Raw genomic sequence first — 27858 nt, 5'->3', positions numbered from 1 at the left:
ACATAGAAACAATCTCTATTTTATACTCACCGGTGCATAGTAGTAGGTGGATTTGACCTTCCTAGTAATGATCCCCTCATTTAGTACCACCCCCCGGGCCATGGTTCTGGTCGAGGAATGAACCACCTGATTTCCACTCTCTTTCCTGAAAATATCGTGAGACAAAGAACATTAAATACAGTAATGTTTTAGTGATAAAAGCTGTCTAGGAATTGTCTTAAATGTAAAAGAAATTAAAACCAGCGACCGCACAAATGCCTTGAATCCAATGCGCGCGGTTGTATTACGGCCGCGTCTCGGCAACAGTGGAAGATAGGGATCTAGAAACCGTCGGGTGTGCTACAGTTGACAGGGACGCACTGAGTGATTTCTTTTGGGTAGTTGACACGGTACGGTATAGGACCTCCGAGAGCTAAGTGTTTTCCGACTTGTGCGAGCTCATAAACATAATGTGTCTTGCCTCAAATCCTTCGTCATTAAGGAACTGAATCGCAGTTGCACGTAAACAATGCAGAGTGTAAGATTTTGTAACCGAAGCTGCTTTGCATATTTCTGAGAGGAGTTAGAAAATGTACGCTTTGCCAACTGCTTGCTTGTAAACCAGACATCGTTTGAGTATAGAGCAGTGACTGCAGCCTTCCTGTACTGGTCGAAAAGGTGAGTGGCACTTTTTTCAGTTTTTTCGATACGGAGTTTTAACATTTTACAGGACAACATGGAGAGCCTGTTGCATACATCCGCTTGTCAGAGGGTGCTGACCCTGAATCGATTCCACCTTGGTGATTTTTCTGTTGCGGTTCGACATTAAGGGTGACATATTCGCCACTCTCCTCATTTTGAAAGGTAAATGGGTTTTAAATTTATGGTGGAACTCCATCCCTCTGGAAACAAAGTGAATTGACAGATTGTACCAATTGCAGTGCCTCAGTACAATTGGACATCTTGTAGCGCCTTCAAGGAACTTGATTATCTTTGATAAATCTGATTTATCGATTACCTCCTAATGTTTAGTTGGTTTGGAAAGACCCGTTTTTGTTCTCTCTTTCAACATACCGTCTAAACAGCCGTTGGCCGTTTTAAACTCCTTGTCTCGCGCTATGTCAATATTCCTGTGAATGTCCGACAGGAAACGATTGATTCCAGCACGAATACTCAAAAGGCTATTCCTGTGGTAAAGGTCTTGATCAGCTGTGTGACTGGGTTTCGGTCGTGTTTCAACATAGAATTTGCCACACTGACAGTGTGGAAAAAGTGACAGTGCTAGTTCTTCAGGTGCAACTTTTTCCATGTCTATTTCAAATTCATTTCTTTCAATGCTCTATTCTGTAATGCATTAAAGAAAATTTTTTAGTTTTGTTAATTTTAATATTCTTGTGAATCTTTACGAAGGGCCGTTTGCGCCTTTGGATTGACAGGATTGACGGGATTGAAATAGAGTTTCAACCTCTTCCTCTGTTGCAACTTTAAATCATTTTAATGGAGGCTGATCTAGGTCTGTTTTGGTACCTTCCTTTAATATTCCATCTATGTTCACTGTTGCAAAATTCGAAGCTGAAATTGGATCAACAACTGGCATTTCTGGAGGTGGAAGTTCCTCAAAAGCAGCCTTTTTAAGATCAGGCAATTCCATTAAAGTGCTTTCAATTATTGCTTCCGCATATTCAGAGATTTCTTCAGAATCCATGCTTAGAAGTATTTCTTCATCGCATTCTTTCACTGCCATGATAGGCCTACCAATATCTGGAATTTCCTCATAATTTTTGAGTTCTTGAGGCAGTCCAATACTAAAATTGATGCCAGGGCTGTCAAGATCATGCAGATCAGGGCTGTCCATTGTGACTTTAACAGTTGCAGACGACACAGTCTGAGACTGATCATAATTTCCATGAGAATTCTGGAAATATTTGATTATTTTTTATTTTATTTTAATCATATAAACATTCCTAAAATTATTTATTATTGGTAATTTTTTGAAATAATGGATGTTTTTTGTTTTTATTTCAATGCTTATAGATCTCTTGTTGCTAAGCTGAACCAAGCACAGGGAGTTTCCTGGAATGTGGCGGTCATATTGGTTTGGTTTGTTTACATTGGTTGCGCATATGTATTACTACACCAAGTCTTGGCTGCATTTATACACTCATAATGCAGATCAAGATTAGCATTACAGTAATGGGGGTCTGTATGACTAAATGTAAATATATAGGACTATGAATACCAGAAACCACTTTCTTAACAGGCGATACAAGTTTTTTGTGTGAAAACTCGAAAGCAAGTTCAAAATAGTTTACATCTATCCTACGTCCTTCGTGTGGGAATCTAAATAAATAAATGTTACCTTTTCATCGCCTCGATGACAGGGGCCGCCTCTTCAGATCGTTCGAGGTAGGAGATATCAAGCTGTGTGTAGCTGGTCTTCACTGTTCTGGAGAGGGGTAAGAGGGGGTGGCTCAGCGTACGTCCCTTACTGTCTATGATGAACACATACGACAAATCGCCTTCGTTAAAAACAGCGGCTTTCGAGAAGAGATCGCTTAGTTTCACATCGGCACATGCAACTCCCAGCAGTATGTCAAGGTCGGTCTTGTCGTATGCGGGCAGACAAACAGATATCAACAAACCTAAAAAATGAAAGCAGAATCATGTTCTATTTTTATCTTTTATTTATCTTATCATATGTAGTAATACATGCCGGTATTTGCTTTAAATAATCATTGATCATTTTTTTAAAATGGGATGTTTTTATTTTTTTATTTTCATAATTTAGGGATTAAAAATTACACATTATTCTATTCAAGCCTGTATGGTCCAAACCGTGAAATTCCGGTAACGTCACGCAATATGCCAAATAGACATCTTTCATTGAGAGCTTTATACACTGAAGAAACGAGTAAGCCAACATATTGTCTTTTTGCACATCAGTGTGGTATTTTATTTCCGAAAAATATATATCATTAAAAGTATATCATATGGAAATAGATAGTGTTTTGATAGCTTACCAATGCTTGAAAATGTGTCTATGAATGGGTCTGAAACCACAGCAGTTGTACTGGAGGATTTAAAGAAACTGTAATAGCTCCCCATTTTAGATCGGACGGCTTCAGCGATGTCAATGTTTTCATAAAAGCCAGGCTGAAAAGTAGAAATACAAAATGAGTTTTTTAATATATGCATATAAAACATATATTATTATATTATTTTATATCATTTATTATATTATCTTTAAATCTCAGTCTCGGAATGATGAACATGATTGCACAGCAGAATACCGTACATAATGCGGATGTAATCATATTTATTTGGCGTTTGGTATGAAAGCGTCAAAATCAAACACACCTAAAATTGATTACATAGGTACATCTGTAGCTGATATATCATTTTCCGACTCTTTTAGGTAAAATAATTATATGTCCATTTTCTTTTCTGTATAGATATTAGGAAGTGAATACATGGATATATTCTTCTTCGTTTGTCAATCAAATGTGAACTTATGTATATAAACATTTTGTTCAGACGCTGTATATAGATTAATTTACACACTATTGATTACTAATGTGAACGCTGCTCAGATACTCCACCACATTGTGGAAACATAATTATGGTAAGGATATATCTAGTAAACCAGATAGAAAATAATCACACTTAGTCTATATTGTTGTATCTAATGTTATGTATGAAGACATGTATATAGCTACTACAGGCTGAGTCATGAAATTTTAACTACTCTTTTGTACAAAACTGCAAAATATTCCCGATGCCAAATTATCCCAATTCAAGGTACTCAAGTAATAAATTTAACGGTTACGCGTAAAGAACCCTACGGAATTTCTAAAATATTTGTCTAAGCGTAAGACTCTTGAACCTAGAAAGCATGAGGGCATTGATGATTTGATGATGAAACTAAGGATGTTATTTCTTCAGAAGCGCTAATTTGTATTTCCATGTTGTATTTTTGTTTAACTTATTTGTGTTAATTGACTTAACGTTAATTACCCTATCGGGTTTGTATATCAATGATTGACACAGATTGGCTTTATTTTCAAAAAAGCTTATTGTCCATTGATGATGTGTTGATTGCTTATAGTGCAGTCTAGAAACAAAACATATAACCCATATAAAACAAACCATTATCTAAACGGGAAGTTTAAAGGTCAGTGTTGGAGCATACAAAATGTAGTCATGTGAAGTTTGATTTACTTGGTATCAAGTTTGACATATCGATGATCCATCTGGCATCGTGAGTTGACCAGGATGCTGTTTTCTAATAAGCGTATAAATTATCGATCTTACCTTAGTCGTCCCAGCGGCTGGGTTGTTCCGAGACTGCACGGATATATTACGTAGCATTAATTCGGCGCTGGTACCCGGTACTAAATCTAATTAAAATAGCAGATAATTAATCGTGTCCTGAACAAAACATCATTAAACAACAGAATATTAATCGTGTCCTATACAAAACATCCTTAAACAGCAGAATTTTAAACTGAAATTTTACTTATTTCTATTTCTCGAACGATTCCTTTGATTAACCTGTAACAACGCACTGTCCATTCGTTTTTAACCATTTCATAGGTGTCGATTTAATTATCTCAAATTAAGTTGGGTTAAAGATGCTCCACCGCTGACAAATGGTATTTTTTCACTATCAAAAACAGGACCAGACGATTTAGTATTTTTCATCAGTTACAAAAGTTACTTACTTTACACCATTACCACCGTTGAAAAGCTTGAGTTTCTCATTTTACTTCAAGTTAAAATTACAAAAAATAATTAATTGCATCCCGAAAAAATTCCGTGGCACTATATCCTATATGGAATGAACTACTGATTGTGCATGGACCAAAGGCAAAATAAATTATTTTATATATTTTTTGTGTTAATCAGACATATAAATACACGATTAAACACCAATTATTGTTCAAATGATGGGTATCATTTATGTTCTGTCGGCGGTGGAGCATCTTTAAGGTTAGACTAATGATATGAGTAAATTGCTTTCATCGTCGTTAATTCGTGATTATAGCATCGTGTAAAACAGTACCTTTTTGTGTGTGTGTGGATTACGTATTTTGACGTGTATAAGGTTAACTGTACATACCATTTCCTAAGCCGTACACCATGATAACGACACGGTTTCGAAGTTTAGCGTTCTCATCCCGTATAACATCCAATGGGCTCCTCGTGGAGGGAAAGTCTGCTCCGTCAGATAGAACCAGGATAACCTGGGCTGTAAATCAAAGACAAAGGTATGCAATAAATGATGATGAGGGGGAGTATGTAAATCTATAATTTGTAATTAGAATCAGATAAATAAAATCTCACATCTTTCGTCGTCTTCTGTTGGTGCTGACGAATTCTGGAAGTAGTGAAAGGCCGCTTCTAATCCAACATTAATGTCAGAATTTCCGGTGACGTCTATATGGCCAATGAATTTAGACAAGAATCGCTCATTGTCAGGAGTATATAGCGACAGTTGGTCGGCATAGCAACCAGACGTCGGTTTGTAAGAATTAGGGTCGAACGTCACAACGGCAAACTAAAAGTACAAATTTATATTACATAAAGCCTTTAAAAATAGTTATGAACGATATCGCTAAAAGAGAGATACTGTATATATTGTTGGCCTCAACAAAATATCATTGTACAATTTAAACGTTATTTTAAGATATAGATATAAATTATAAATCTATGTTGTCGGCTTTCCTTGACTTTATGGATTTGTTTTTATTTTAAGCATCATTTCTGCTAAATAATGGCGAATCCAAATGATTATCTCATATAAATTACATATAAAGCGTGAGTGTTTGGAACTGGCATAACAACGACATAATAGTATAAGTTTTTTAATCATAATAATTTAAGATTTCTCATTTCTTCTTGGAAGTAAACAGAAAACCTACCCGTTCCCTTTTCGCCACAGTATGTCAAGGGATTTGCAGAAAAAAAATGTAACTACATTCGGTTTACTGTAAACCTACTTATTTTAGCGGTACTTTTATTTCAGTGTTTTTCGCACTGTCTTTGAAGCGCTAATTCATGCACAACGCTATATTTTGTAAAAGAGATTTTTCGATATTGAACCATCGAATTCCATGTGCTCATTTCTAACCTCACTAATAATTCGTAATTAACATTGTTACGCATTTGCGCTAAACTTTAAGTTTGACTGCTTGACTGTGCTAATATAAGTACGTTTATAGTGTAATGTATAAGGTGTTTATGTATGTCTGTTTACCCTGTCGTTAGGATTAAGTGTCTGTAGTGTCGTTGTGGCCACCTCCTTGGCCAGCTTGAGTCGTGTCCGGCCAGTGTTGTCTGTATTGTGCATAGAGGGGGACGTATCCACCAAAACAACGATATCTTTGGCCATTGGTGTGGCTGCTGTGGCATAGTACGGTCTGCAAACATTATATTCATCATATTTCAGTAACAGGGCGAGAGTAGTGTGCCGCCAGCCGGGCTTGAACCTGCGACCCCGGACTTAATGGTCTGCCGCTCTACCAACTGAGCTAAAGTGAAAATCCCCCTAGCTAGCGCGAAGTTAGAAGACGAACGTATCACTATGTACAGTTACGACATGCTACATTACTATGACAACAGGAAACATTATATCAACATTCAATATTAGAAGGTGGGGCTGAAGTTGGATCCGAGTTCCGTTTAACACAGTCCTTGCAAGTACTGGCCAACAAGCTTTTGGTTTGTTTGTTTATTTTTACGTCCTATTAACAGCCAGGGTCATGTAAGGACGTGCCAGGTTTGTTGGTGGAGGAAAGCCGGAGTACCCGGAGAAAAACCACCGACCAGCGGTCAGTACCTGGCAACTGCCCCACATGGGATTCGAACCCGCATCCCAGAGGTGGAGGGCTTGTGGTAATATGTCGGGACATCTTAACCACTCGGCCACCGCGGCCCCACAAGCGGAGTTCTGTTTACTATGATTCCTACTTCTGATTGGAAGTTTCAGTTACATGAAAACAAAGTAAAAATACTGTAGAGTTCTTAAACGGAGCTGACATGCAGACCTAAGTTCCGTTTAATCTTGAACGGAACTAGGAATCAGACCCGAGTTCCATTACTACCAGACCCAAGTTCCGTTCAGAGTTCCGCTTGGTATCAACAATATTAGCTTAAACACATCTCGGGTCTGGTTCCTAGTTCCGTTTAAGTTGAGCGGGACTAAGAACTCACAAACAACTTCAGTCCTCCGAAGGGTAAAAGATAATGGAAAGCTAAACTTTGTCGAAGACATCTGACTATTAAATCTAGTTCACATGAGTAAAACAAACATCCCGCAATAGCGAAGGCATTTTTCAATAGAGTAACGCGCGTGTGTCAATGGTATTAGAAAGTGCTGTTACCTTCGATCAAGTAATAATGTTTTGGGTACATATAGATATAAGACTAGGCGTTACCTGAATCGCGGATCGAAAGATTCGCATGATGTGGTAGACACTTTAGCTTGTGGATATAGAATAGATGTGCCATTCTCACTACCAAAATACTGCCACAACAGCTTATTGCTATTGGCTTCGTAGTTACTTTCCATCACCGACCCAACAGCCGCGTTTGGAAACTTTTTTTCGACAGGAGACTTCGGCGATACAGTCCAACATGGCGCAGTAAAGGAGATCTGATACATAAAGAAATTCATACAATGGAAATCGTAAATTCTATGTATACAACATATGAATTGTATTTACTTAGATAACTTCATATATATACATGTATACAACATATGAATATATGATAAATAAATGTTGAAAATCCTTGTGATGGAATTAAAACACTAAAAAACAAAACTAAAACGCATCTTCCAACTCTAGCGCAGTAGTTGTGAAAGCGCTAGAGATGGCAGATTTGTTTTAGTTCCGTTTTTAGTATATATATATATATATTCAAATTCGTAGACCTAAATTAATACTGGAATATATTAGAAGCAGGTCCATGTTCAGAATGCGTGATCTTGAGTTATGGAAAAGAGAACCAGAGAACCTGTCTTGTTTCTGCTACATGTTAGGAAGGCTATACGTAGTAGATGTATATTGTTTGATTATGTTAACGTCCTGTTAACAGTACGTGTTATTTAACAAAGTTAGGGAAAAATAACCAATGACCAATGGTCAATATCTGGTAACGTGCCCATATGGGATTCGAACTTACGACCCAGAGGTGGAGGTGTTTGTACATCTAATTCAATCGGCTAGATTTTACACCATCAGGTAGATTGTTTCATACAACGTGATGGAGCCCAGCCTATTGTGGTTTCTACATGTATGTCTCTTATCATATTATGCTTCAATCCATCCTGGGTCAAAAACTGTTTTGGTCGTTTATAAGTTAATTTGTAACACCATAACAAACATATTTAATTACTTAAGCATGCCTTACATTGGATTGGAATTTGAGGTTCGATTCGCCTCGCACATCACAACAGCTTGTCATGCCAGAACTCAAATCGGATTCGAAAGAGGCGTAGTTTTCTTCGACTGCTAATTTGATATTAGTCGCTGCAGCCGTAAGAATGCTAAATGTCTCGCCAATGTCTGATGAAAGCTAAAATTAAATATATATGTAAGATTAGGTTCAAACCACAATTAAAATCAAGTTGCCACAGTCGTAAAAAAGCTAAACGTCTCACCAATATTTGATGAAAATAAGAATAAACAAATTACAATGAAAATGAAAAAGGCCGTCGATGCATTAAAGTTTCTAAATAGATCAAATAGTCTTCCAATGAATGTTTTAATAGAAAAAAGAAAAGAAAAAATGTTCATAACTTGAACAGCATGAATAATAGAAGACTAATAACAAGACGCCTAGAGGGCCTGTATCGCCAATCTGGTTTGTAATGCCAAGTATTGTTCTGAATACAGGTTCATTGTTCCTTTTCCGAAGGAATTTGAATATGTATCTCTAAATTCCCTATTGGGCATCACTCATTCTGCTTCAGGGGCTCAGAGCCAAACTTTATACAATATCTGTTCCCCTTCCCCACAGGATGTTTCTGGTTCAATTTGGTAGCAATCCATGCAGAACTCGATGACTTGTAGCGATTTAAAGAATTAAACTATATTTCCCCTATTTGGCCCCGTCATTCCTACACCGAGGGGTCAGAGCCAAAACTTATACCATCTCTGTTCCCTTTCCCACAAGAATGTTTCTGACCAAATTTTGTTACAATTTATGCAGAACTGACTAGTAGCGATTAAAAGGATTTACCTCTATAACACCTATTGGGCCCCGCCCCTCTTGCCCCAAGGGGATCAAAGCCATAATTTATAAACCTCTGTCCCCATTCACACAAAAATGTTTCTGGCCGAACTTAATTACAATCCATGCAGAACTATACGACTAGTAGCGCTTACAAGATTTACCTCTATTTCCCCTTTTGGGCCTCGCCCATCCTGCCTTCGGAGGAAAGGGGATCAGAGCTTAAATTTATGCAAACTCTGTTCCTTTTTCCCCAAGGATGTTTCTTGCCAAATGTGGATATAATCCATGTATAACTCTATGACAAGTAGCGATTTAAAAGAAATGTTGACGGACGGACGGACGACGGACGCCGCGCCATCACATAAGCTTACCGTTGGCCCTTCGAGCCAGGTGAGCTAAAAAAATGATCACCCAATGTCGACTTGTAACGGTAGAGTAAGTTGCATGCATGTTTTTTACTTTACTATGTATTTGGCACCAGAGACACAATAAATTGTGTAACATACGTCGGAAATTAGGGCGGCACCATCCACGTCTTTGGTTGTATAACTTAGACCGTCATAGTGTGCCTGTGGGTGAAGCAATGATGTAAGTTACATATCCATCAAATATTCTTTATCAATCTGTTTCCTAATATTTGAATGTATGACATACTAGCTATTATAATAGAATGTTAATATAATCTGATCCTTATTTTCACTCCTTCTCATAGAGCATCCCATTAGGGAGTCACGTCCTTTATCCCCTTCCCCGTACAATAGTTATTGCATTACTTTGAAACCTCTTGGCTCTATTTCGTACTAGTCAAGAATTTAGGAAATTTGATTGGTCGATTGTAATAGTCACCGAAATATGCCTCTATTTGGGATGTAGTCAGTTGAAATGGAGTGAGAATAAGGATCTGTATTTTAATCGGATTGATGTAAATAATAATACAAATGTAAATAAAAGTTCATTAGTATGTTCGGGGTCATATCAGTTCTATTAAAGTAATTTCAATCAGATTCATATTCTTATACATCTGTTTCTGAAACTGTCAAGCACAGCGAAAATACACTTCTATGTGTTACCACTATGCTAATATCTAATTCCCACTATACGTACACATGCATTGCATGGATAGAAAGATGAACATTTGAAAAAGTTTGTGATTAATTTATACTCAAATTGTATTGGGGAATTTACCTGCAGCGCATCAACACCCATGCCATTAGTTGCAAAGTCTTTTAAAGTATTCGCAAACTTGGTTGCATCCATTGCTTGACACATATTGACGCCGCAGGATAGTAGAAGAATCGCTGCCAGAAAAGCGTACATCTTCAGCTCAGTTTTACCTACAAATACATTGTGTAGATTGACTTGAATTAAACGTTATACTTCATAAAAGATCCTCTTATTTAAATCATGAATACAATTACACAACCTGACCCCGAATTCTCGAAACAAACATAAGTCAAAAACTTACTTAAGTCAAAAATATTCATATTTTATATAAGGTAAAAAAAATTAGTTTTGACTTAAGTCTGAACTTTTGTTTCGAGAAATCGGAGCCAGGATGTAAAATGAATAGCAAATTAAACTAAGTAAATGTCAAGAATTCAGTTTTATGCGCAGAGTTCTGCTTGGATAATAAACGCTTACAATAATGCATGATCATTATATAGAGTCAGACAAATTCTATATCAATATTGATTATTTCAATCGGTGTATATAATTGCTATTTAATGTTAAATCATATTACGCAGACCATATAATATTTGAGATCATGTTCTCTGAAATATATAGCAAACATCTATTATGAAAACATGAAAGCTAATTTATAAAGAAAAATATAAATAAGAAATATCGTAGTATATAATACGCCAACGAAGCATTTAATGCGTGATGTAGCAAGCACTATATACGGTATAGACGTCCAGGCCGCTATTACATATAGTAATACATTCCCTTTGAAACAGATGATCTTAGCAAGATGATATCGAGGAGAGTTTTGTATTTAGTCCGTGTCTTATTACATTTAAGGCACACATTCTTTCCTAAATAAAACATTAAAGTTTCTTAAAACAAATATAAGATAAGAAAATGTATATCGATAGTTCTAGATAAGGTAACAACACGAAACAAATGCAAGATTCCTTGCGTAATCCATGTTAACAGTGAAGATTATTTTCAATATTTTGTCATCTGTCGCAGTGATATTCAAATAACGCGCGGAAATAAGGATGACGGCGGGAAAGTAGATGATGATAAGTGTAGTACTAAAGGTAAGCGTAAAACTTTTGCAACTCTTAAAAATATCTCTCAAAATTATCAATCTCGTTTTATATCTTTATTATAATTAAAAGCCGTTTCGGAAAGATTGTGGTCTGAAACTTTGTTTTGTAATCAAATATGAAATGTCTTATTAGCAGTGACCTAATAATTATTTCTAAAAGTCTCCAAATCTGCTGTCAGTGATGGCATAATTACACGGGTGTATCCCAGTGGAAGCCTTACAATGTGATTTTATCCCTATCAGCTCTGTTGTATGATTATCAACATTCATATTTAGGATCTTAAATGAGTGTACATATCATAAGATTTTATTTTTGAGAGCCTTGGCGAGCAAAACTTGGACTTGGAGTTTTATTAAAATTCCATATGAAATGATCAAACATCTAAAGTCTAGCAGAGGACGCCATTTTCTCCCACCATCGTCGAAATTCTGACGTCACGTCATTTTTCCTGACGTCAATTGTTTCTGTCTTGACGTCACAAATAATTTCCAGTCAATAAAAATCGCTCCAGATCATATTACACTAGCGACATACACTGGCGAAACCATTGGATATCGGACGAATTATGTAATTACAGGTTTTATCAAAGCTATCTGCTGATAGTTTGGCTGTGGTGATGGTTGATACTGCCAACATTACATGTAATCGTTATATTTTCTAAAGCACGGATATTTTATTTATGCATTGCACAGAAACCATTAAATCTATTGGCTGTGTTTGGTCTGCAAACAAAACTAAGAATAAACATTGCAATATAAACAGGATAGATACGTGTATACATAAACAGAATCCTTCATTAATTGGTGTTGACACAATTTATCAATGAAAACATAACCATAGCTTATAAAACAAGATCTGGTATTTCTCATATCTACTGTTACCCCTATATATTAACGAGATACCGGTACTGTTGACCACTATACCGGTACTGTTGACCACTATATATTTACGAGATACCGGTACTGTTAATCCCTATATATTTACGAAATACCGGTACTGTTAATCCCTATATATTTACGAGATACCGGTACTGTTGACCACAATATATTTACGAGAAACCGGTACTGTTTAATCCCTATATATTTACGAGATACCGGTACTGTTGACCACTATATATTCACGAGATACCGGTACTGTTGACCACTATATATTCACGAGATACCGGTACTGTTGACCACTATATATTCACGAGATACCGGTACTGTTTAATCCCTATATATTTACGAGATACCGGTACTGTTGACCACTATATATTTACGAGATACCGGTACTGTTAATCCCTTATATTTACGAGATACCGGTACTGTTGACCACTATATATTCACGAGATACCGGTACTGTTTAATCCCTATATATTTACGAGATACCGGTACTGTTGACCTCTATATATTTACGAGATACCGCTACTGTTGACCACGATATATTAGCGTGATACCGGTACTGTTGACCACTATATATTACGAGATACCGGTACAGTTGACCACTGTATGTTTACGAGATACCGGTACTGTTGACCTCTATATATTTACGAGATACCGCTACCGTTGACCACTATATATTAACGTGATACCGGTACTGTCGCCACTATATATTTACGAGATACCGGTACTGTTGACCACTATATATTTACGAGATACTGGTACAGCTGACCACTGTATGTTTACGAGATACCGGTACTGTTATCCACTACATATTTGCGAGATACATGTGCTGTTGACCACTATGTATTTACGAGATACCTGTACTGTTAAACACTATATATTTGCGAGATACCGCTACTGTTGACCACTATATATTTGCGAGATACCGGTTCTGTTGACCACTATATATTTACGAGATACCGGTACTTTTGACCACTATGTATTTGCGAGATATCGGTGCAAATGACTAATTTTGCGAGCGAGAGCTCAAACGCGAATTCCAATGTTTCACGAATAAATGTAATAACTAATGATCGAGATTATGTTGAAAATCAGGATGACGCGAAATATTGTGTACACGAAAATATTTAATCATTGATGTCAATATTTTTAGCTTCAATGGGGTATGAAAGAAATTTTGTTTGCAAACTGTGTAAATCCGCGCAGCGGATTCTCACTAAAGTTTGCAAACAAAATTTATTTCATAACCCCATGAAGTTAAAAAAATTGTTACATCAATGCTTATAATTAATTTTCCAGACTACTTGATAACACAAGATATGTTTAAATGTACGATTTCATTAATTTTCCAGAGGATTATTTTCTCTAAATCAATACGCAACGTCGACGTTTCTATGGTGAAGAGTGATTTATTAGCTCACCTGGTCCGAAGGACCGAGGTGAGCTTATGGGATATCGCAGCGTCCGGCTTATGGGATACCGCAGCGTCCGTCGTCCGTCGTCCGTCGTCCGTCAACAATCGACTTCTTCTCCATAACCGCTGGTCGGATTTCAACAAAATTTGACTGGTAGCATCCTTATGGGCTTCTAACTGAAAATTGTACAAATAATGGGGCTGATCCCCCGGGGGCCTGAGGGGTGGGGCCAAAAGGGGTCAATTTGGCTATTTCCATATAAACGACTTCTTCTCTGAAACCAAGCATGGGATAGCACCCATAATGCAATGGTAGCATCCTTATAGGGTGGGGATTCAAACTTGTACAAATTATGGGGCTGACCCCCCGGGGGCCTGAGGGGCGGGGTCAAATGGGGTCAATTTGGCTATTTCCATAAAAACGACTTCTTCTCTGAAACTAAGCATGGTATAGCACCCATAATGCAATGGTAGCATCCTTATAGGGTGGGGATTCAAAATTGTGCAAATGATAGGGCTGACCCCTCCGGGGGCTTGAGGGGCGGGGTCAAAAGGGGTCAATTTGGCTTTTTCCATATAAATGACTTCTTCTCTGCAACTAAGCGTGGTATAGCACCCATAATGCAATGGTAGCATCCTTATAGGGTGGGGATTCCAAATTGTGCAAATGATGGGGCTGACCCCCCGGGGGCCTGAGGGGCGGGGTCAAAAGGGGCCAATTTGGCTATTTCCATATAAACGACTTCTTCTCTGAAACTAAGCATGGTATAGCACCAATAATACAATGGTAGCATCCTTATAGTGTGGGGATTCAAAATTGTGCAAATGATAGGGCTGACCCCCTGGGGGCCTGAGGGGCGGGGTTAAAAGGGGTCAATTTGGCTATTTCCATATAAATGACTTCTTCTCTGCAACTAAGCATGGTATAGCACCCATAATGCAATGGTAGCATCCTTATAGGGTGGGGATTCCAAATTGTGCAAATGATAGGGCTGACCCCCGGGGGCCTGAGGGGTGGGGTCAAAAGTGGTCAATTTCCATATAAATGACTTTTTCTCTACAGCTTAACGTGGGATTACGCTCATAATGCAATGGTTACATCCTTATAGGGTTTGGATTCAAAATTTTGCAAATGATGGGGCTGACCCCCCGGGGGCCTGAAGGGTGGGGTCAAAAGGGGCTTATTTAGCTACATGTATTTCCATATAAACGACTTCTTCTCTGCAACTAAGAATGGAAGAGCACTTATAATGCAATGGTAGCATCCTTATAGGGTGGGGATTTGAAATTGTACAAATGATAGGGCTGACCCCCGGGGCCTTAGACGGCAATAGATGCGAGGTCAAAAAGGTCAATTAGGCTACTACTTTCATATAAATTACTTTGTCTCTGAACCTATGTATTGGATAGCATATTTGTATGGTATCAATAGCATCATTGTATGGTTGTGATTCAAAATAAAACTTTGGGAGTCAATTTTGCTTTTTTTTCTAATTGTCAGAGTCTTGTGATAATTACTAACAAAAAACCAGGTGAGCGATACAGGCCCTCTGGGCCTCTTGTTAGTAAATATATAGTTGTATACGGTATTCTCTAAAAAGAGTGATTTATAAGTAAATATAGTTGCATACGGTATTACCTGAAAAGTGTGATTTATTAGTAAATATAGTGGTATACGGTATTCCCTGAAAGAGTGATTTATTAGTAAATATAATGGTATACGGTATTCTGTAAAAAGGGTGATTTATTAGTAAATATAGTGGTATACGATATTCCCTGAAAAGAGTGATTTATTAATAAATATAATTGTAAACGGTATTTTTTAAAAAGGGTGATTTATTAGTAAATATAGTGGTATACGGTATTCCCTGAAAAGAGTGATTTATTATAAAATATAGTGGTATACGGTATTTTCTGAAAAGTGTGATTTATAAGTAAATATTATACAAACATAGCATTTTGATGAGGTCGATATATGGTTCTATCGACCAAAGAAAAAATATTGACCGAGGACGTAGTCCGAGGTCGATATTTTTTCTGTTGTTGATATAATCATGTATTGACCGAATTCAAAATACTGTTATTGTTTTATTATTTTTCTGAATTTTTTGCATTTTGAAATGAATGTGAAACTAAATAAGCATCGCATTGTAAATTCTGTTTCGGGATGACAGTTATAATCTTTTGATTTTGTAACAAGTTTAATTTAAAAACAACATATGAAAACAGTATCAATAGATGCACTTCACGCTTTTATTACATGCACCCGGTGCATGCATGTTTGTAAATTGCATACATGTATATGTACTCCATTAGGCTATACCTGTAACTCCATGTCTTAAGGACAAAGTCAATAGTTTGTTCTCCGTTGAAATAATCCACTTCAACGTCAAACATATATTAACAGATTCAGATTGACATTAAGATACATTCTCTTATGCTTAGTACTCCATTCCGAAAAATAACAATCGTAGGATTAGCCTAGGCCTAATGTTGTTACTAGCCTAAGTGGAATTTTAAAAATAAACATCAAACGTATTCACTATTCATTGGCTCCAGATCCTTAATGAATAGTATTCAATTATGTCCTACTCTACTACCGTGTTTATTTTGAATGTTTAAAAGTTTAAACTGTAGTCATCATCATCTTTGAACGAAACCGAAACATTGTGATTTATTAGTAGATATAGTGGTATACAGTATTCCCTGAAAAGAGTGATTTATTAGTAAATATAAAATACTTTACGGTATTCTGTATAAAGAGTGGTTTTTAGTAATATATACTGGTATACGGTATTTCCTGAAAAGAGTGATTTATTAGTAGTATTTAAGCAAAAAACTGTTACCAGAGTGGACATACAGTTGATATGAAGCCTATCCGGAAGGAAGCCCGTTAGGGCGCCATTAATATTTATCTTTTGGACGGATGGGATTCATATCAACTGTATGTCCAATCTGGTAACAGTTTATTACTTATATTTCCATTACGATCATTCAAATTCAAAACAATACATGTATATCTTTTGAATTTCCAGCTTGCGCTAGTGTTGACGTCACCAAGTTCAATAAACGGAACAGCCATAGCATCAGCTTCTGAATATAGTTCAACACAAAACGGTTTGAAACAAGCGAACAAATGAAAATTATGCGATAATATTTTTAATACATGCTATTTTGTCAACGCGATAATACCATTAGATTTCATAGACCGCACAACTTTAAAACCACTTTTAAAAATATTTGACCGTTATGTATAGGCGTAAGTATACAGTGTATACATTGTCAGTGACGCGGAAACGTCAAATATTCATACGCTTGACCAGATTGGAGTTCATAGCCAGATATTGCCCATCTGGTTTAACATAGATTAAACGGGAAACTGAAAGTAGAATGGAAATATATACTGGTATACGGTATATCCTGAAAAGAGTGATTTATTAGTAATATATAGTGGTATACGGTATATCCTGAAAAGAGTGATTAATTAGTAATATAGAGTTGTCAGTGGCGTAGCGCCCGTGCATGCTTGCATGCTCAAGCATGCAAAAATATTCTGACTTACATTTTTATACAGTCAGAAAAAAACACAACATTTGAATACACGTAACGCTGCAGAATATAAATTACGTATAAATACATATGATATGTCCAACTATATGCCTAACATAACTTTGTGCACATTAGAAAGATTTGAAGATTGGCCATTCTGGAAATTTATTATGTATAATAGTCTATATATTTCCGGTTACCACGTGCATTTAGTTGTTAAATTTGATTGTTTGAATCTTGTCGAAGACAATATTAGACTTCTTCACAAAAATCCCTCAAGCAAATGTGGCTTTTGAATCGGGAAACACTTACGAATACCAATTCGGTGTCTACTCACGAAATGGTTGACTTTTATTTTTGTCGAATATGAACAGATTGTTGATTTAGAAAATATTTTTTGTTGTTGTAATTGTTAGAATTAGAACAGAATAGGTAGAAAAATAGGTTATAAATACTATGTTTAGTTTTTTTTTAATTGAGGTGGTCGTGGACTGGTCCCTTCTAACGCAATTTACGCAATTTTGACAGTGGTCTTTGACTGGCTGTCATAAACAAACCAACACGTAAACTAAATTTAGTTCTGCATTGTTATCAACTAAATATCGTGACCTCCATTTGACCATTGGAGTAAAATGATTACTACATTGTAACAAGTTCCCGTCAGCTTCTGGGGGGCTTCGCCCCCCATACCCCCTACCGGGGCTTCGCCCCTGGACCCTGCACCCCCAGGCATGCAGGCCTATCCAAACCTAGCTACGCCACTGGTTGTATATGGTATTCTGTAAAAAGAGTGATTTATTAGTAGGTTTTAGCTCGGTGTAATGACACATGATAATACATATCAAATAAAACACAAACAGCTTGGTGCCAGTCAGTTTACATACATGGACATATCTCTGTGGGTTTTTCACTTTCCCTACATAGTCCAACAATCTAGACCACAAAAGTCCCTCAATATACTTGTAAAACTTACAACATGAAATATATGAGTTGATCGGTATTCAAAAGATTAATATTTTTATGACGAGTGTAGATTAATGCGCAGTACTATTGTAACTCAATCCTACTTTGTGGTTATAATGTATATCTTTGTGATAGCAGTAGGTTAACATGCAAAAGTTTTATCAATATGGTATACATGTCTAGCTACAAGCTTAAGTAATAAAACATCGGAAACAGCATAGGGATGTCAATTTAAACTAGGACACAAGACGACAGCAAGAAAAACCTCAAAATTATTTTTTTTAAACCTGATTTCAAATACAATGAGTTACAAATATGACAAAGCATATTTAATTTCATACGTGAAACAATTTTCAGACAATTGAACAATTATTACCGGTTCAAAGAACGGACCGTCTAATTTCATAAAAGTATTTAGAAAGAACAAATAGCAGCTGTCACATCCAGGAAGTATTTAAATTGCGGTATGGATGTCACGAGTACGATACATAAATATTTCAAAACGTGCAAGTCATGAACATTATATTCTGGCCAAGTGAATTTGTATTGAATGTGGAAAATGAGATAAAAAGGGGGGGGATGTTCACGAATACATATACCTCGTAGTAAACAACACGCCGAAGTTCATAAAGTGGTTTGATAAAAATGATTATAATTAAAAATTTCATCAGAGATTTAGATAAACAATTTGAATCTCTAATTTCATCTTTTAACGTAAACAACATTTTTACACAGACATTAACTTGTGTATCTCATAACTGAGGTATGATGCAGATACGTGTTGGTTTCATTAACGATTACCGATTTTCTCCTCGTATTCATAAGGCGAAGTGAATGGGCTGGTACATTAGTAATCATATTTTGTTCAGTATTGAATTTGAAAAATGCAGTTATTGCAAGAAATACATATGTATGCATATACCTTATTGTAAACAACCTGCCAAACTTAATTAATTTCAACAGAGATTTTCAAATTACCGATTTCCTCCTCATAAGTCATAACCTCACCTTAATCTGAAATATTATCAACTTTGTCTTTTTAATCAATTCAATTAGGTAACTGTTGTTATGCAGAGTTTCCAATATAGTAAACCATTTGTTTCGAAGTTTATACACGACTTTGTCATTGTTTACGGATATCAATACAAGGAAGGTTCTGGGATTTTAAATTCATCACAGATAAATACAAGTGAACTCTTTTGCATGCTGTGAGATCCGACGTTTTTTGTGTATCTAAGGGAATTCCACCTATTTCACAGGATGTGATTCTCATTAACCTCTGACGTTAACTTATCACTTTTTTTCCATTTATCATATGTTTTTTTACTTTGTTTTAGCTGAAAAAATATTTTACAATTCACAATTTTTAAATTGCCCATATGAATATCGTTTTTATTAGAACACAATTGTCTTCTTTTACCTCCATAATTTGTTAAACTTAAGCAAACAGGTGTTCTGTTCCCTGGCCGAGATACACCAAGCCAAACTAAACACTCATCCTATTAACAGAAATAATTAAAGATGCTCCATCGCCGACAAAGTATAAATTATACTCTTTATTTTAACAATAATTGGTGTTTAATTATGTATATATGTCTACTTAACACAAAAAATAATATAATTTGTTTTGCTTTTGGTGCATGCGCTATCAGTACTTCGTTCCATAAAAAGTGCCACGGATTTGTTTCGGGATGCAATTGTTTTTTATATTTTTATCTTGAAATACAATTAGAAGCTCAAACATTTCATGGGTGGTAATTGTGTAAAGTAAGTTACTTAAGTATATATAATGATAACATATATATCATTTTTTTCAAAAAAAGTATTTGATTTCCCTTCACAGTTATTTACTCCGTGTGTATTTTGGTTGGAATGAGTAATTGAAAGTCACTATCTCAGGTGATGTAAAATAAACCCAGACAACATAACAGAAAAAAAATAGAATATAAAATGCCGATCCAATTTTCTTTCAGTGAATTTTACGAAGCACTAATAAAGTAATTTCAACAACAAAGATAATTTTCTTTCTCAATAATTATGACTTAAACATTATGGAGATATATTATATCTCCGTTTATTAACCTTTCAATTATTATCTTTATTTCCTGATACGAAGTCTCAAGTGACCTATTCTAATCGCCTTTTGTCCGTCGTCGTCCGTCGTGCGTCGTGCGTCGTCCGTCGTCCGTCGTCCGTCGTGCGTCGTGCGTCGTATGTCCGTAAACAATTTACATTTTCGACTTCTTCTCCAAAACCGCTGAAGCAATTTCAATGAAATTTTGCACAAACCTTCTAAGGCATAAGGCCAATCAAAATTGTGAATTATATGGTCCCCACCCCCCAGGGAGCTATGGGAGGGGCCAAAAGGGGTAAAATTGACTAAAATTTCAAAAATCTTCTTCTCCACTCACAGATGTGATGGAATTAAATACTCTTCATAGATAGAAAGGTCCTAAGGTCCTTTACAAAAATTGTGAATTATATGACCCTGGGGTCTCAGGTTTCCCCCTGGGGAGGGGGTTAAGTTTACTATAGTTTATATAGGGAAAACACATTTTTGAGTATTTTTGATCATTTGTAATAGGAAATGAGTCAAATATTGTCAGAATTATCAGTATGAGATGGCCATTGAATCCTATTAACCAATTTTCCATGACTGATCCCCAGGGGCCTTAGGGGCGGGGTCAAAAGGGGTCAAATAGGCTATAATTTCAAAAATCTTCTTCTGAAATTCTGGAACTGATAGAATCACATACTCTTCATAGATGGAAAGGTCTTAAGGTGTTTTATGAAAATTGTGAATTATATGACCCTGGGGTCTCACGTTTCCCCCTGGGGAGGGGGTCAAGTTTACTATAGCTTATATAGAGAAAACACATTTATGAGCATTTTTTGCTCAATTTTCATAGGAAATGAGTCAAACTTGTTTAGAATTATTAGCCTGAGATAACATTTTAATATTATATCTATGTTGGTCCTGGTCAACCCCCTCGGGGCAGAGGTGTGGGGCCAAAAGGGGCAAATAGGCTAAAACTTTAAAAATCTTCTTCTTAAATACTGGAAATGGTAGAATCAAATACTCTTCATAGATGGACAGGTCTTAAGGTGTTTTATGAAAATTGTGAATTACATCACCCTTGGGTCTCAGGTTTCCCCCTGGGGAGGGGGTTAAGTTTACTGTAGTTTATGTAGGGAAAACACATTTTTGAGCATTATTTAGTCATTATAATAGGAAATTTCTAGTCAATTGTTGTCAGAATTATCCCTATGTGATGGCCATTGAATCTTATTACCAAATTTTCCATGACTGATCCCCAGGGGCCTTAGGGGCGGGGCCAAAACGGGTCAAATAGGCTAAAACTTCAAAAATCTTCTTCTGAAATTCTGGAACTGGTAGAATCAAATACTCTGCATAGATGGAAAGGTCTTAAAGTCCTTTACAAAAATTGTGAATAATATTACCCTGGGGTCTCATGTTTCCCTTCTGGGGAGGGGGTCAAGTTTACTATAGTTTATATAGGAAAAACACATTTAGGAACATTATTTGCTTAGTTTTCATAGGAAATTAGTCAATCTGGGTTAGAATTATTAGCCTGAGATAGCATTTTAACATCATATCCAAATTGGTCCTGGCTGACCCCCAGGGGCCAGAGGGGTGGGGCCAAAAGGGGTCAAAATGGATAACATTTCAAAATCTTACTTCTGAATTCACAGATTTGATGTAACCAAATAATCTTCACAGATTAAAAAGTCAAATTTATAAAATCACTGACTGACTTCAAGGGCCTGATGGGCAAATATATAGTGTTTATATGCATGTCTTTGTTTCATTCTGTATCTGATATCAGGTGACCGCTAAGGCCCATGGGCCTTTCAATTATTATCTTTATTTCCTAATACAAATATTACATAAATGGCACACACGGTCATAACATTGTGGAAAACTTACAGCACACACGTTTAAAAAATATTGGATGGATAATCAAATCAACATCATCTGACATCAGTCCCAACAGAGATTCTTCTTCGAATCCTAATTTATTGTGATTTCTAAATCAACAAGGAAATAATATTTACTAAAGTTGTATCGTCTCGCTGAACGACAGCTAAACTTAAACCTTTATAATATTTTTTAATTTAATGATGCTCCACCGGTGATAAATAAATATGTTTCTTCAGTTACAAAAGTTACTTACTTTACACCATTACCATCATTGAAAAATTTGAGCTTCTTATTTTACTTCAAGATAAAAATATCAAAAATAATTAATTGCATCCCGAAAAAAATCCACGGCACGATATGAGATTAAAAACTGGTTGTGCATGTACCAAAAGCAAAATCAATTATTTTATATGTATTTTTGTGTTAGTTAGAAACATATATATACACGATTAAGCATCAATCATTGATCAGATGATTGTGAAGCATTTTTAATTAATGTAAATATTGTGATACATGTGAAAAATTGGGAGTATTACCTCACCTCTGTTTACTTATATTTATTTAAATAGCGTTGTTAGAAGTACTAAATTTATGTTTAGTACGACTATCCAAAGAAGCAGAAACAATTTTGAATTAAAGTTTTTTCCGTTGTGTATAGCGTTACGTATCATAACTATCGCTGTCAGTATATCCACCCCTTGAATATATCATAGCAAACTTGTATTAAAGATTATTATTAGGTTCAAAAATATATAGCGTATGGAAAAGGAGAAAAAAAATAAAATTTTACTAAAGAGTTGAACTTACAAATCCCTGACAGTTGCACATATCTTTTATTAAAATAGAATAGCAACATACATACATGTGTCATGCTTGCTTTTGATCAGGATGTTGAGCAGTAATTTTCAAATTAATTGTCACTATCAAAAATAAAATGTCTATCTCACTTCTTGTTTCCCTTCCTTTCTTTCTTTTTCTTTCTTTATTTTTTATTTACTCATGTTTTCATTGGTTTATTCATTATTTTTCATATAAGAATATAATTTAATTCATTTTCTTCATGATCTCTCCTTTCTAGTTCATCCCATTATCTCGTCTTTCCTTCTCAATTCTTTGTTCTTTATATCATTTTTTCACTCCATCCCTCTCTTTCAAAAAACCCAAACAATTCAATTATACTGATGAATGAAATAATGGCAGAGTGCAAGATGTGCATGGTAGATAACTATATTTATATTTCATGATTATGTGACTAATGTAAAGTTGATATATTGTTTGACAAAAAATAAAAAAAAAATCCTAAAAAAAAAACTGAAGGAGGGTCTGTGCGTGACAACATATGAAGCAGGTAGTTTGGTCCTTTGATTTACATCCAGGGGTGGATAACAACAGTGATAGTATTCCCTGAAGTATCAGGGAAACATATTCTTGGAAACCATGGTGTAATATTACCCTGAAACGGAACTATCCCTAATTCGGAATTTATGACAGAGACAGGATAATTTTTGAGAATCTTACCTTCAAATCTTATAACTATTATTTGAACATGGTAATTTTTACTTGTTTACTAGTCACAGGTATAGTTGTCCATAAAAACTGAACTTAACAGATAGATATGTTATAGAGATTACAAAACTCGGGGTGAGTCTACTCTCAATAAACCGACAAGTACACCAGATTATACCAAATTCAATATGATTCAATGTACTATGGATACAATCTTCAAACTTCCACATTATGTGTTGAATGGCACCTTTCTATATCATTACGCCATTATATCAGCCAAACAGACGCGACGTTACAAACGCCATTGTTTTTCTTTATGGTTATTTCATAAGATTTTTGTGTTGTGTATTATTGTTGATTGATTGTTGGTTGTTTTCGGACCGTTAGTATTGGTTGAATTAGCAGGACACAAAACAAAGAGTTCGACTGGCTTATACTCGTTTCTTGTATTGGTAATTTGAATTGGTTTTCATTTCATAAATAAACAAAATAGTGGCACATTTCATAGAAGGTAAATTTAAAGTTCACTGATATTGGTAATCCAATGTAGACACTGTATATTATGTCCGTAGATGGTAATCCATCAATAAGTTCACTGTTTCACACTTGTTCTCTATTTGGAAATCCAACCTTTGAAAATATGTAATATAAGTCCGATATAGTGGACCGTCTTGTCCGCTTGACCGTTGGGATCCAACTGCCTCCAAATATCCAAAAGGCGTTTTTTATGAAGTGACTACTGTCCAGTTTGGCAGGTAACTCCGGATGTAAGGTTAATAACATAACAATTAAAAGATTTGACATTAGAGTGTGCGCTTAGATATACATGACTATGACACCATCGCCTCAGGTAGAGACATCGACAGTATAAACACTGATTGATAAGTGAAGAATTGAGCGTCATATTAATTGGCGGTAATTCCACAAAGATAAGGACATAAGGTAGATATAAAGATCTGAATAATTAACAATAAAAACATTCACAGGTAAATTATAAACAATTATGTAAGAACAATAAACGTACGAAATTTCGCTATGATAGTTATATAAAGGAAATTTTAAAGCCAGTGAGAATGCTGCTTACAAACAAGATTGAATTATTACGCTGTATGTGACTGTGTATAATTGTGTATTCATAGGTTCAGTTGCATTTCCTCCGGTGTACAGTAATGTGTAGGAGCACCATTGAAATGCATTCACCCGACATAATTATGATATTCAAATCCAATTGAATTCATATATTAAACGGCCTTTAGACGGTTGATTCATTGATCAACACACGCATATACATGTAATATATTATGTGTGTGGTACATACTACACGCACGGGTGATTTTAAACAGATATATATTTACATGATGGTACGTTCAATAGCCTAAAATCTATTGAAGATATACGTAATGAAATGTTAAACTGTAGAATTACCATGTTTTGTAAACCTTATACAATCAAAAACAACACCAATTCAGCGCAAATATATTAGGTATATTATTTAATCATTCTCGCATACGTAATAACTTCCTAAAATAGGTTTGCACAAGCTGGGTGAAAGACCCCTACACACTTCCACTATATTCTATAATCAATCAATGTACCTTCTAGATATAATAGACTCGTTGTCAGATTAGGGTGAGATTTCATTTTGAGCTAACAAAAACCTGTATTGGCTGAAACAATGAGTAGACGTCCTTGGCCTATTTTCAAAGTTGACGTCATGAAACTATAGCTAATGCCAAATGTAAAACTTTTGTTATATAAAAATATTTTTCATTTTTTATGATTCAGAACATGACGAAACATCTATCATAAAATGTATATACATTATAAAAATCGTCTATGTTTACATACTTTCTAAAACATTTTGAAAATGGAGTCAAACTTCACCATTCCATATGGACAAGCTTACCTTAAATGAAGAGTTTTGATTCTCAGCTATGATTATCTCTCGTGTTGTATTTCTACAGCTACACAATGATTCCTATTTTTAAGGTTTTGATAATTCTTTCTTCCTAATTCAGTTATTCAATGTGTAGATAGCTTCCGACTCATTATTTGCCTATTCACATACAATTGTATTTATTGGTGTTTTTCAGAAACAAAATGTTAAAATATCTTTAACAAAATCGTTCTTTAACATTTTATTTGAAAGATGCATTTAAATGATTTGAAATTACAAAAAAAAACTTCCTGTACTTTTCTTAAAGTTTAAAAGCCTTGTTATTGTGTTGTATTTTCTATAAAGGGAATGGATTAACTAATCTTTATCGTGGATTTAAACGTCGGTATTTACTGGTATTCGTGATTGGTTTATAGACATTCATCCGCTATTTACAATTTTAGTACAGACATTCCATGTCGTATTGCAGAGATCTGTTCGTAAAGGGTTGATGCAATATTTCCTTTAATTACTGTACATTACCAGGCTAACAAAAAATTAAATCCCGGAGAAATTACAACAAGATCATAACCTTTTAACTGTGCATTCCTTGTGCGGGTTCGTGCTACTTGTACTGAACTGACAAGGTACTGCGTAATGGAACGCGTTTGGTGTTTTTGTTTCGATATGGTGGCACCCATATGAACGATACGCTTCGAATTAAAAGAAAACTAATTATTTTCTTTCTTAACAACATATGGGATATAAAAGCAATGCGTAAAAAGTTTCCAAATGCATTAAAGTACGAACTTTCAACGAATATGCATATACATGTATATTTATCTATCATTATTGAAGAAATTTTGATGACAAATGAAACACATTATACATCTTGGATCCACGTGCACGTGGTTTACTTCTGAAGAAACGAACCCCTTGTACGGGTTCGGTTTCAGATGGCGAGATGCGTGTCGTTACAGATACAGTAGATGGGTAAGGTACAACTGATACGAAGCTGCAAATGAAACTCAAAGCCATTGTTGATCTCAAGATGCAACATAACATGACTGTTATATAAACTATTTTGATTAAAAAAATAAAACAACACGTGTGTCTGTAGAGCATAAAAAGGTTAATATATCAAAGTGCCCCGGAAGAAGAAGAGATCTCATCTTCATTAATAACATTGTACAATGTATGTACAGGTCTAATCTAAAGGAGCTTTCATAGTGACAGTCGATGTAAAAAACGGTTTTGTCAATATCCATGAACGTTTCATACATATCTCGGTAAATTTCCATTTTTCTATATATCTTAAATATTCGATTTACTAGGAAACGTGACGGTGGTAAAATAAAGTCTGTGAATAATTGGTGGTTTCTTAGGTCATAAATAAATCTTGTTCACTGAAAATATGTGTCAAGAGCGTGGTTCATTTCTCGTGTTGTGAGAGCGGAACCATCATTCATAGTAGGGAGCACTGAACAAATCGGACTTCCCATCATAAAACAGAACATCGGTATGCCTAACTCTAGCTGCATTCCGTATAACAGGATACCGGTATGTCAAAATCGGTTCATGACAATAAAATATAAGCGAGTTTAGGTTACAGTTCTGGTTTAAAGGCTAGCTACATTCCATAAATGTGTTCGACACTTCCCTACATATCTGTATGTGACATTCAAAAACGCAATACAAAATGTATATACATGTATTTATGGATAATGCATAAAATTACACCAAGCGTGTCTTTGGAACAATCAGTTAAATTTCATGTAAATACCCTGTGTATATAAACAGTGAACGTATTACAAGCTACTGATTCAATGAGTCTCGGCTTTAAAACAGTTACTCGGACGCGCTAGTATCTGGTATCGTACAACATGCAGTAGTATTTTTATATAGTCACTATGATGATACAGAACACACAGATCCCCATCAGTTCCACAGTTACCACTGGCACAGTGGTCGTATATCACATGTTACATATCAGCACAGATAGGATGAGTAACATAGCATGATACCAGTTAGTAAATTTATAAAATGTGTGAAACACAAACTTAATACTCACATTAGAGCAGCTTCTTGGACGTCTATTACCTAAATAGGGAAGTAATTTTAGGCCGTATACCTAGTGTTTGGCACCTGTCCTAAACTCGCTGGGGCATATCCAGCTACCCGGTTTATTACGATACACAAAACATATAGGTCTCGGTGGGTGTTGTGGAATACCC

General features: G+C 35.6%; 1 protein-coding gene and 1 pseudogene across 1 annotated transcript; both read right to left on the bottom strand.

The window, feature by feature from the left end:
• LOC138332081 (VWFA and cache domain-containing protein 1-like) lies at window positions 1–27840 on the bottom strand. Its single transcript, XM_069280031.1, has 12 exons — window positions 27696–27840; window positions 10402–10550; window positions 9723–9785; window positions 8392–8556; window positions 7416–7633; window positions 6236–6398; window positions 5323–5536; window positions 5099–5227; window positions 4291–4376; window positions 3000–3132; window positions 2339–2621; window positions 1–145 (listed from the first exon to the last, which is right to left on the bottom strand). Exons 2-12 carry the CDS (start codon window positions 10531–10533, stop codon window positions 16–18), a joined length of 1716 nt encoding a protein of 571 aa, XP_069136132.1. The 5' UTR covers window positions 10534–10550; window positions 27696–27840; the 3' UTR covers window positions 1–15.
• Window positions 265–1288, bottom strand: LOC138331044 (uncharacterized; annotated as a pseudogene).
• Window positions 27841–27858: the final 18 nt, after the last annotated feature.

This window comes from Argopecten irradians, chromosome 9 (genome assembly GCF_041381155.1).
Source record: "Argopecten irradians isolate NY chromosome 9, Ai_NY, whole genome shotgun sequence".
Taxonomy (NCBI): Eukaryota; Metazoa; Mollusca; class Bivalvia; order Pectinida; family Pectinidae; genus Argopecten; species Argopecten irradians.
This window is presented reverse-complemented; position numbering and strand designations above follow the sequence as displayed.